Here is a 12,419-nt window from a genome sequence, read left to right as displayed (position 1 = left end):
GTACGTATCAGTGAAATAGGTATTCTCGGAGAAAGCTGCATAAGTATTCCCAGCCGAACAACAAACTGTATCACAGAAGGAAAACATCCTGGTCACGCTGGTTGACTCATGACCTACCGATGTATTACAGTACACTTTCCAGTACATGCACTTCCATTATAGTGCCTATATCAGTCAACCCATAACACTATTACTACCCATCAACACCATCTAGATCTTGAGTGAAAATCCCACCTTTATAAATATATTTTGCACTGGTGGTAAACAAGACGTTGTCTGAAAAATAGACAAATATAGACTTTCTTGTTTAATTATTCTTTATTTTAGTTTCACACTCACTTTATTTAAACAACTGTAGTGTAACCCAAAATGAGACCTTTGACCCCCATGCTCATAAGAACGGAAACCGTTGGCAAATGAACTGTAAATGTAAAACGTCGACACCAGAGTCGATTTTCAACAAGTCTCGATTATCCGCCGAAACAGATTCCACTGAGCGTAAAAGGCAAAATAGCGGTGAAAATGATATAAATACATCAATGAAAATTAGTGACTACACCAGGTGTTCGCAACAAGTGTCGGTATCGTGCCATCGGTAGCACCAGTCACTCATACAATTGAATAAAACAGTAAGTCCTAGTTGCTTGTCACTTAAGTCAATACCATTATACGAACTATCACCTCTGAATAAGGTACATATAAAATACTATTGTTAAATATATGCAATATACCCATTCTTTGATATGTGCATGGTACGTGAGTCAGCTGCGTGAACAGGATGTACAACAGGTTACGGAGTGCCACAGTCACAGTAGGCGTGACATAGCCACTATATAAGTGACAGTTACGAGCATCCTTAAGCTGCGTGCTGTTTACTTCGACATCAGGTAAGGCGTATTTACATTATCCCTGTGCTATACAGTATATCATTAATGAATTCAGTGTACATACAAACATGCAGGACGCACAAATGTACATGTAGTTTCTATTGTAATGTAGAATAGCGGCTTTGTTTTACCCCACAGTCAGTAATATTACAGAAGATTTTCTTTAAAAAATTTGATCCAGATAATAACTGAAAGTATGATTATTCTTCGGGTTTTATCAACAAAATAAATGTTCACTTGACATTCTGAGTAACATGAATATTTTATATAAATTTGAAAAGATGTCATATAAACACAACCGCAGCAGAAAAACACAGCACACATCCTTTATTTCAAATAAAAGTACCTTCATATTATTTTGTGCACATGTATATGAATGTCTGTCTCGACACCAAATCTAACGATGTCCGATTATGTACTGGTGCTGTTTTAACGTTGCCAATAGGAGGTAATTATGAATGACGTTACTTTTCGAAAACAACCCTTCTCCCCAACCCCCTCCCTTCCCCTACAAACTATCAGGGTACCTGTGACGTCTAAAACAGTTTGTCATGGTTTTACCAGACTAAAACATTACGTCCTTTACACATACAAATTGTGAATGGGCGCAAATAATTTACATTGCGAGTCCTTGGGTGTTATAAAGGGAGGATCATTAAGACGAATTACTATTTTAGACTACGCGTTGCACATCACTGACATTTCTATTCTAGAACGAAACATTCAAAATTCAACGTGTCAAGGATTGATTTTCTTCAATCCAACGTTGAAATCTTCATCTATAATAGACTAGGGTGACATGACATCCGTAAAATCAAGGCAATCAAGGAAGGCTGCCACACGTCGCCAGCCAGAGTCGGCAATGATAGGGTGGCTGAAAAGTGCAGAGCCAAACTATGATGGACTGCGCAGATAGAGTTAGTTGCTAATTATTTCCAACTCTTGTGTAGAAAGCTCCCTCTTGGTAGTCTAAAAGGGTCTCCACAGCAGAAATTACATTATCATCATTTGCATAATGCTTGCCAAACAATTCTTTTTCAAGTTCGGGCAAAAGTTGAAACCTAACCCTGCCAAAACTAGCGAATAAGGATGATGTTCAATAAGTAGAAAGCCCCGGGCATGCATTGCAGCAATGGAGACAACAGATTTGTACACAGTTTCACTGTCCTGGTCTCTTTAATGAATTTTCCAAGACGTTAAGCCTTGATATTCTCACACAGTTGCCTTTAATGGTCCGTCTCTTCGGGAGGTAGTCCACCAGTAGGATCCCTTTGGAATCCATGACAATCGAAGCCATCATGGAACAACCTTAGCCTTCTTATCTGGCTAATAGTGGTGATACCAAGACACATCTTTGGTTACAAATCCCTCAACAAAATCAGCTGTGTCAGCTTCAAGACGACATGAATTCTCACAAGACATGATGAACCTGGTGCGTTTCTGATCAGAATGATCAGAAGCTTTGGAATCGAGGTTACTTTCACATATCCAGCACATTCATCATGATGAACTCTCTTATGAGAGATATCCTGTGTATTGGCTTTGTGACGTGTAGTGAGTATTAGTACTTACGTGTAGTGAGTATTAGTAGTTACGTGTAGTAAGTATTAGTAGTGACGTGTAGCGAGTATTTGTAGTGACGTGTAGTGAATATTAGTAGTGACGTGTATTGAGTATTAGTAGTGACGTGTAGTGAATATTAGTAGTGACGTGTAGTGAGTATTAGTAGTGACGTGTAGTGAGTATTAGTAGTGACGTGTAGCGAGTATTAGTAGTGACGTGTAGAGAGTATTAGTAGTGACGTGTAGTGAGCATTAATAGTGAAGTTTAGTGAGTATTAGTAGTGACGTGTAGAGAGCATTAGTAGTGACGTGTAGTAAGTATTAGTAGTGACGTGTAGCGAGTATTTGTAGTGACGTGTAGTGAATATTAGTAGTGACGTGTAGTGAGTATTAGTAGTGACGTGTAGTGAATATTAGTAGTGACGTGTAGTGAGTATTAGTAGTGACGTGTAGTGAGTATTAGTAGTGACGCGTAGTGAGTATTAGTAGTGAAGTTTAGTGAGTATTAGTAGTGCTGTGTAGTGAGTATTAATAGTGACGTGTAGTGAGTATTAGTTGTGACGTGTAGTCAGTATAAGTAGTGACGTGGAGCGAGTATGAGTAGTGACGTGTAATGAGTATTAGTAGTTACGTGTAGTAAGTATTAGTAGTGACGTGTAGCGAGTATTAGTAGTGACGTGTAATGAATATTAGTAGTGACGTGTAGTGAATATTAGTAGTGACGTGTAGTGAGTATTAGTAGTGAAGTTTAGTGAGTATTAGTAGTGCTGTGTAGTGAGTATTAATAGTGACGTGTAGTGAGTATTAGTTGTGACGTGTAGTCAGTATTAGTAGTGACGTGGAGCGAGTATGAGTAGTGACGTGTAGTGAGTATTAGTAGTGACGTGTAGTGAGTATTAGTAGTGACGTGTAGCGAGTATTAGTAGTGACGTGTAGAGAGTATTAGTAGTAACGTGTAGTGAGTATTAATAGTGAAGTTTAGTGAGTATTAGTAGTGACGTGTAGAGAGCATTAGTAGTGACGTGTAGTGAGTATTAGTAGTGACGTGTAGTGAGTATTAGTAGTGAAGTTTAGTGAGTATTAGTAGTGCTGTGTAGTGAGTATTAATAGTGACGTGTAGAGAGTATTAGTAGTGAAGTTTAGAGAGTATTAGTAGTGACGTGTAATGACTATTAGAAGTGAAGTTTAGTGAGTATTAGTATTGACGTGCAGTGAGTATTAATAGTGACGTGTAGTGAGTATTAATAGTGAAGTTTAGTGAGTATTAGTAGTGACGTGTAGAGAGTATTAGTAGTGACGTGTAGTGAGTATTAGTAGTGACGCGTAGTGAGTATTAGTAGTGACGTGTTTTACGCCGCTTTTAGCAATATTCCAGCAATATCACGGCGGGGGACACCAGAAATGGGCTTCACACATTGTACCCATGTCGGGAATCGAACCCGGGTCTTCGGCGTGACGATCCAACGCTTTAACCACTAGGCTACCCGACCGCCCAGTGAGTATTAGTAGTGACGTGTAGTGAGTATTAATAGTGACGTGTAGTGAGTATTAATAGTGACGTGTAGTGAATATAAGTAGTGACGTGTAGTGAGTATTAGAAGTGACGTGTAGAGAGTATTAGTAGTGACGTGTAGTGAGTATTAATAGTGACGTGTAGTGAGTATTAGTAGTGAAGTTTAGTGAGTATTAGTAGTGACGTGTAGAGAGTATTAGTAGTGACGTGTAGTGAGTATTAGTAGTGACGTGTAGTGAGTATTAGTAGTGAAGTTTAGTGAGTATTAGTAGTGCTGTGTAGTGAGTATTAATAGTGACGTGTAGTGAGTATTAGTAGTGACGTGGAGCGAGTATTAGTAGTGACGTGTAGCGAGTATTAGTAGTGACGTGTAGTGAGTATTAGTAGTGACGTGTAGCGAGTATTAGTAGTGACGTGAAGTGAGTATTAGTAGTGACGTGTAGTGAGTATTAGTGAGTGAGTGAGTGAGTGAGTATGGTTTTACGCCGCTTTTAGCAATATTCCAGCAATATCACGGCGGGGGACACCAGAAATGGGCTTCACACATTGTACCCATGTCGGGAATCGAACCCGGGTCTTCGGCGTGACGATCCAACGCTTTAACCACTAGGCTACCCGACCGCCCAGTGAGTATTAGTAGTGACGTGTAGTGAGTATTAATAGTGACGTGTAGTGAGTATTAATAGTGACGTGTAGTGAATATAAGTAGTGACGTGTAGTGAGTATTAGTAGTGACGTGTAGAGAGTATTAGTAGTGACGTGTAGTGAGTATTAGTAGTGACGTGTAGTGAGTATTAGTAGTGACGTGTAGTGAGTATTAGTAGTGACGTGTAGTGAGTATTAGTAGTGACGTGTAGAGAGTATTAGTAGTGACGTGTAGTGAGTATTAGTAGTGACGTGTAGTGAGTATTAGTAGTGACGTGTAGTGAGTAATAATAGTGACGTGTAGTGAGTGTTAATAGTGACGTGTAGTGAGTATTAGTAGTGACGTGTAGTGAGTATTAGTAGTGACGTGTAGTGAGTATTAGTAGTGATGTGTAGTAGTACATTATTCACCCTACGCAGTTACATCAGAACTTTTAAGCCACCGCTCGTGCATGCCTTGGTGCCTTGAGAATATACCCGTGAGTCCCTTGGCATATATTTAGGAAGCTTTACCATTATGTTTTCTTTTTTTTATAATACGATCTTATTTTGTTCCTCCTAGGTTACAAACAAGAACAATGAGTACACTATCGTGTGTATGCCTGCTAGCCTACGTGGTCCTGGCACTGTCTTGCCAGCCGTAAGTACACTCTCTTCCATTATGTCGACATTGAAGAGACAGACAATTTGGTATGTGGGAGGGGGTGGGTGTAAATTAGTCTCAGATTAAGCAAAAGAAGTGTTAATGTCCTGAAAAGAATGTACTGTATCAATGATTGAAAACCTGTTGTGTCTCATCGAGGATCCCAACCCTAGCGATTTGCCTGTACACCATTTGAACCCATACCATCGGGCACATGAAATCACGTTATTTAATTCGATCAATCATTTTCATTTGAACATTGTCATGTACATTATAAAGAGTACATAGATGCACATACTTAATGAATAACCATTGATCATTTGCTGTAAATAGTACATTTAGATTATTAAAGTTGATAATGTTCGAAGTTAGATTTGTATTATTTTCTCAAATAATAATAATAATCTGAAAAGCAAGAGACGCTTCAAAGGAAAGATATAAAGTAGTCCAATTCGTGAAAGTACAGGGTTTACTTTCTAGATATGTTACATGATGTTTGTATTTCACCACTGAATACAGGCGTGATACATGATTCCATTAATTAGCCGTTATCTTTCAGGGGTGTTAACTGTCCTTGTTGCATGTGCGGTCCTAATATCACTGTTACAATGGAAGTGGTGAACAGCTTCAAGCCACCCACGTTCAAGTCTACTGTCGAGCTTGAGATGCATCAGAGAGAACTCATCTACTTCCTTCAGGAGGCCGTCGCCATCGACGAGCTCTTCCAGTAAGACGACTGCTTCCTTATGTACCTCCTCCTCAATCCTAATTTCCTAGTTCAGTGTCAGACAACACCATCTCTGTCAAACCTTGCCTTCGTTCACCATCGTTCCCTGTCAAGCAGCACTTAGCAGTCTTATAGCACCTTCTGCCATACAATGCCTTGTCAGCCAAACACTTTCGTTTCTATCGGACAACAACTTCATCTATCACAGAACACTGTCTGCAGTCAAACATTTTCTTAAGTCACACAAGACCTTCTTCTGTGTGACAACACGTTCGTCTGTCACACAATTACTTCTATAAGAAAACACATTCTCTGTCACAAAACAACTGCGTCTGTCAAACAACACGTTCCTATCACTTAACACCTTCTTCTGACAGGGTATGAAACTCCCAAAAAATTCAGCCAGACCACAGGACTGGCTAGCTGAAATACTTGCCAGCCCTGACCAAAACCTGCCTTCCCACTATAATCATGTTTCTCAGGATAATTTAATTAAAAATATGAAAACTGATTGCTTGTAGCATAAGCGCATCGCTAAATGTTAGGTTGTCTAAAAGCTAACGGGGTTTCTTTATGGTTACATTTTATCATTCATCTTTACATGTGAATTAATGCTTATCATCGGGAAATATTTATAAATTTTCACCTATGAAATATAACCCGACCGTCGGGCAGGGGGATTTGAAAATCGGACAGCCCGAGTTGAAATCAACCTGCCTCGGACGGTCCGACAGGCAGGTATTTCGAACGCTGCTTCTGACAAGCAACGCAATTTCTCTCACACAACACAACCTTCTGTCACAACGTCTACTGTCACACATCACCGAGTTCCTCAGATAACACATTCTCTTTTACACACCACCTAGTTCCTCAGACAACACCTTCTCTGTCAGACATCAGCTAGTTCCTCAAACAACACCCTCTCTGTCAGACATCACCGAGATCCTCAGACAACATCTTCTCTGTCAGACATCACCTAGTTCCCCAGACAACACCTTCTCTGTCAGACATCGCCTAGTTTCCCAGACAACACCTTCTCTGTCAGACATCAGCAGTTCCTCAGACAACACCTTCTCTGTCAGACATCAGCTAGTTCCACAGACAACACCCTCTCTGTCAGACATCACCTAGTTCCCCAGACAACACCTTCTCTGTCAGACATCGCCTAGTTTCCCAGACAACACCTTCTCTGTCAGACATCAGCAGTTCCTCAGACAACACCTTCTCTGTCAGACATCAGCTAGTTCCACAGACAACACCCTCTCTGTCAGACATCACCTAGTTCCCCAGACAACACCTTCTCTGTTAGACATCGCCTAGTTTCCCAGACAACACCTTCTCTGTCAGACATCAGCAGTTCATCAGACAACACCTTCTCTGTCAGACATCACCTAGTTCCTCAGACAACACCCTCTCTGTCAGACATCACCTTGTTCCTCCGACAACACCTTCTCTGTCAGACATCAAGGAGATCCCCAGACAACACCTTCTCTGTCAGACATCACCTAGTTCCCCAGACAACACCTTCTCTGTCAGACATCAGCAGTTCATCAGACAACACCTTCTCTGTCAGACATCAAGGAGATCCCCAGACAACACCTTCTCTGTCAGACATCGCCTAGTTCCCCAGACAACACCTTCTCTGTCAGACATCAGCAGTTCATCAGACAACACCTTCTCTGTCAGACATCAGCTAGTTCCTTAGACAACACCTTCTCTGTCAGACATCAGCTAGTTCCTCTGACAACATCATCTCTGTCAGACATCACCTTGTTCCTCCGACAACATCTTCTCTGTCAGACATCAAGGAGATCCTCAGACAACACTTTCTCTGTCAGACATCACCTAGTTCCCCAGACAACACCTTCTCTGTCCGACATCAGCTAGTTCCTCTGACAACACCTTCTCTGTCAGACATCAGCTAGTTCCTCGGGGAACACCTTCTCTGTCAGACATCAGCTAGTTCCTCTGACAACATCATCTCTGTCAGCCATCACCTTGTTCCTCCGACAACACCTTCTCTGTCAGACATCAAGGAGATCCTCAGACAACACCTTCTCTGTCAGACATCACCTAGTTCCCCAGACAACACCTTCTCTGTCAGACATCAGCAGTTCATCAGACAACACCTTCTCTGTCAGACATCAAGGAGATCCCCAGACAACACCTTCTCTGTCAGACATCGCCTAGTTCCCCAGACAACACCTTCTCTGTCAGACATCACCTAGTTCCTCAGAAAACACCTTCTCTGTCAGACATCACCTAGTTCCTCAGACACCACCTTCTCTGTCAGACATCAGCTAGTTCCTCTGACAACATCTTCTCTGTCAGAAACCACCTTCTTCCTCCGACAACGCCTTCTCTGTCAGACATCAGCAGTTCCTCAGACAACACCTTCTCTGTCAGACATCACCTAGTTCCTCAGACAACACCCTCTCTGTCAAACATCACCTAGTTCCCCAGACAACACCTTCTCTCTCAGACATCAGCTAGTTCCTCAGACAACACCTTCTCTGTCAGACATCAGCTAGTTCCTCGGGGAACACCTTCTCTGTCAGACATCAGCTAGTTCCTCAGACAAAACCTTCTCTGTCAGACATCAGCTTGTTCCTCTGACAACATCATCTCTGTCAGACATCAGCTACCTCCTCAGACAACACCTTCTCTCTCAGACATCAGCTAGTTCCTCTGACAACATCTTCTCTGTCAGACATCAGCTAGTTCCTCTGACAACATCTTCTCTGTCAGACACCACCTTCTTCCTCCGACAACACCTTCTCTGTAAGACATCACCTAGTTCCTCGGGGAACACCTTCTCTGTCAGACATCAGCTAGTTCCCCAGACAACACCTTCTCTGTTAGACATCACCTTGTTCCTCAGACAACACCTTCTCTGTCAGACATCAAGGAGATCCTCAGACAACACCTTCTCTGTCAGACATCACCTAGTTCCCCAGACAACACCTTCTCTGTCAGACATCGCCTAGTTTCCCAGACAACACCTTCTCTGTCAGACATCAGCAGTTCCTCAGACAACACCTTCTCTGTCAGACATCACCTAGTTCCTCAGAAAACACCTTCTCTGTCAGACATCACCTAGTTCCTCAGACACGACCTTCTCTCTCAGACATCAGCTAGTTCCTCAGACAACACCTTCTCTGTCAGACATCAGCTAGTTCCTCTGACAACATCATCTCTATCAGACATCAGCTACCTCCTCAGACAACACCTTCTCTCTCAGACATCAGCTAGTTCCTCTGACAACATCTTCTCTGTCAGACATCACCTAGTTCCTCTTCTGACAACATCTTCTCTGTCAAACATCACCTAGTTCCCCAGACAACACCTTCTCTCTCAGACATCAGCTAGTTCCTCTGACAACATCTTCTCTGTCAGACATCAGCTAGTTCCTCTGACAACATCTTCTCTGTCAGACACCACCTTCTTCCTCCGACAACACCTTCTCTGTCAGACATCAGCAGTTCATAAGACAACACCTTCTCTGTCAGACATCACCTAGTTCCCCAGACAACACCTTCTCTGTCAGCCATCAGCTAGTTCCTCAGACACCACCTTCTCTGTCAGACATCAGCTATTTCCCTCGGGCAACACCTTCTCTGTCAGACATCAGCTAGTTCCTCAGACAACACCCTCTCTGTCAGACATCAGCTAGTTCCTCTGACAACATCATCTCTGTCAGACATCAGCTACCTCCTCAGACAACACCTTCTCTCTCAGACATCAGCTAGTTCCTCTGACAACATCTTCTCTGTCAGACATCACCTAGTTCCTCTGACAACATCTTCTCTGTCAGACATCACCTTCTTCCTCCGACAACACCTTCTCTGTCAGACATCAGCAGTTCCTCAGACAACACCTTCTCTGTCAGACATCAGCTAGTTCCTCAGACAACACCTTCTCTGTCAGACATTGCTTAGTTTCCCAGACAACACCTTCTCTGTCGGACATCAGCAGTTCCTCAGACAACACTTTCTCTGTCAGACATCACCTAGTTCCTCAGAAAACACCTTCTCTGTCAGACATCACCTAGTTCCTCAGACACGACCTTCTCTCTCAGACATCAGCTAGTTCCTCAGACAACACCTTCTCTGTCAGACATCAGCTAGTTCCTCGGGGAACACCTTCTTTCTCAGACATCAGCTAGTTCCTCAGACAACACCTTCTCTGTCAGACATCAGCTAGTTCCCCTGACAACATCATCTCTGTCAGACATCAGCTACCTTCTCAGACAACACCTTCTCTCTCAGACATCAGCTAGTTCCTCTGACAACATCTTCTCTGTCAGACATCAGCTAGTTCCTCTGACAACATCTTCTCTGTCAGACATCACCTTTTTCCCCCGACCACAGATTTTTCTTCAGACAACACCGTGTCAGGTACCAACCTATTTTGGGAGTCATACACATCTTCGTAAAACCCTTTCCAGGTTTACTCACATATTATCTGAAATCTAAATAGCTTGTGTCTGCGTTTCGTGATCTCAATTTTACTTTTTCCTATATGGTTTGTGTGACAAAACGCATTGAAAAGATATTTTCAATGTTATAATCAAAACATGTTCCGCTCTTGTTGTTCAGTTTCACGGCTGAGTATTATGCGACACCAAGCGTGACGGGATATTATATTCTGAGCATGAACAACTTAGCTGGAAACACCGAGGATAAGACTTACTGGCAGATCCTGGACAAAGGGATACCTACACCTCTAGGTAAGTATGCTAGTATGTAAGTAGGTATGTGTGTATGCGTCTTTATATGCGCGTGCACCTGCGGTATGTATGTATGTATGTATGTATGTATGTGTGTGTGTGTGTGTGTGTGTGTGTGTGTGTGTGTGTGTGTGTGTGTGTGTGTGTGTGTGTGTGTGTGTGTGTGTGTGTGTGTGTGTGTGTGTGTGTGTGTGTGTGTGTGTGTGTGTGTGTGTGTGTGCGTGCGTGCGGATGGATGGGTGGATGGATACGACTCATTTATACGCTGAAAATATTGCATGGAGAAGGATTGATCCACATGTAAACTGACCATGGTGTTTCTACGTTGCAGGTGTCAGTGAGTACGTACCAAAAGATGGGTCCGTAATTACATTCAATTTCACGACGTACTAGACAGACGATTTCACCAGACCTAGTCAGGGGTCTAACTCATCCAGCTACAAGATGTGAAAATACCAACTGAACCAATGCCTCATATCCTTAATGCATGAAACAACCACATTCGACCATGTACTAGGGACCATAGTGGGATTTGTCCAGATGTTGTGGTATTTCAATGAAGGCATGAGTGTAAGATCACGCAAATCACCGTCTGAGTCATCCCTTTATAAAGAATACATTGTGTATTACAGTGTGTATAGGAACATGAAATAAACGCTTGAGATGGTTAAATACAAACTTCAATTCGATTTCTTATTTAATGGATTTGGAATGATGTTATTATAGTCCGGCAGAGAGGACAAAATCCAAGAATTGGGGGATAAAGTTTTTTTTATTGCTGGATTTGTTTAAGTACACATTCTAGGTTATGAAATTGACTGATGACACTCTGTCATCTTTGGGCATTTTAAAATATTCAAGATGGCCGCCAAGATGGCCGCTAAAACATGAAAATATCTCTTCCGTGCTAATTGTATGGAATATGGGACTACTTTTGGTGCATATCACTATTGTTTTGCCATCAACATATTAGAATATGTTATTCTTAATGAAATAGTTTCATTTGGAAATGTAATTAATCAAAATAATAGGCAATATTGTCTATGAAAAACCCCAAATCAGTATATATCGTTATATATACATTTGTTATTATATTATTCAGTGTCAACTGGGATGCTTGTGGATTTTCTAACGATTGTTAATGTTCTATAGTTACAAAATAAGATAAATTCCCACTGCATTTTGAAATGAAATTATAAAAAACAATAAAGATAAATAAAAATAATAGTAACCTCAAAAGAGGTGCAAATAAAGCAAAACCTATTATGTCTGTTATACACATGGTTGTATTAAATTGTGTTAAATACTTTTAAGAAATTCATGCCAAAACAAACTGGGCCAAAAAAGATTGGGCCAACTTTTTTGGAAAAAAAGAATGGAACAATTAATGACTGGTCCCTTTCAATGGCTGCCTCAAAGCTTGAACTTGACATCTCAGCATGCACTGCAAACGACGTTTTTTTCCGTATATGGTCATTGGACGGAAAAACGACTAAAAAATTGCTGATAAGTCAGTTTTAGGATATGTAACATGTTAATGGAATTCAGACACGTGCCAAGAAGTCAAACCAAACCATGCTACCAAGTTTATGGAGATAACATATCCCTCCGCTATGAACAGTTACCTCTATCGGATAATGGGTTGTGTTTCATTTGGTTATAACAGTAACTAATTTTGTAATGTGAAGTTTACACGATATACAGCTTTTCCAT

The 12,419-nt window shown here is 41.5% G+C and overlaps 1 protein-coding gene across 2 annotated transcripts; it reads left to right on the top strand.

Annotated features, from left to right (window-relative positions):
* Positions 1–858: 858 nt before the first annotated feature.
* LOC139464603 (cobalamin binding intrinsic factor-like) lies at positions 859–11,401 on the top strand. 2 transcript variants are annotated; one of them, XM_071246126.1, is made up of 5 exons: positions 859–887; positions 5,170–5,247; positions 5,810–5,977; positions 10,576–10,706; positions 11,038–11,401. In XM_071246126.1, the coding sequence occupies exons 2-5, from the start codon at positions 5,186–5,188 to the stop codon at positions 11,097–11,099; spliced, it is 423 nt and encodes a 140-aa protein (XP_071102227.1). In that variant the 5' UTR covers positions 859–887; positions 5,170–5,185; the 3' UTR covers positions 11,100–11,401. The 2 variants fall into 2 exon arrangements, with proteins under 2 accessions (XP_071102227.1, XP_071102228.1); XM_071246127.1 differs by lacking the exon at positions 859–887 and adding an exon at positions 2,299–2,319.
* Positions 11,402–12,419: the final 1,018 nt, after the last annotated feature.

This window comes from Haliotis cracherodii, unplaced genomic scaffold (genome assembly GCF_022045235.1).
Source record: "Haliotis cracherodii isolate W230 unplaced genomic scaffold, xgHalCrac1.p SCAF_17, whole genome shotgun sequence".
NCBI classification, from domain to species: Eukaryota; Metazoa; Mollusca; class Gastropoda; order Lepetellida; family Haliotidae; genus Haliotis; species Haliotis cracherodii.
The sequence above is the reverse complement of the archived record's forward strand: the minus strand, read 5'-3'. Positions and strand labels throughout refer to the sequence as shown.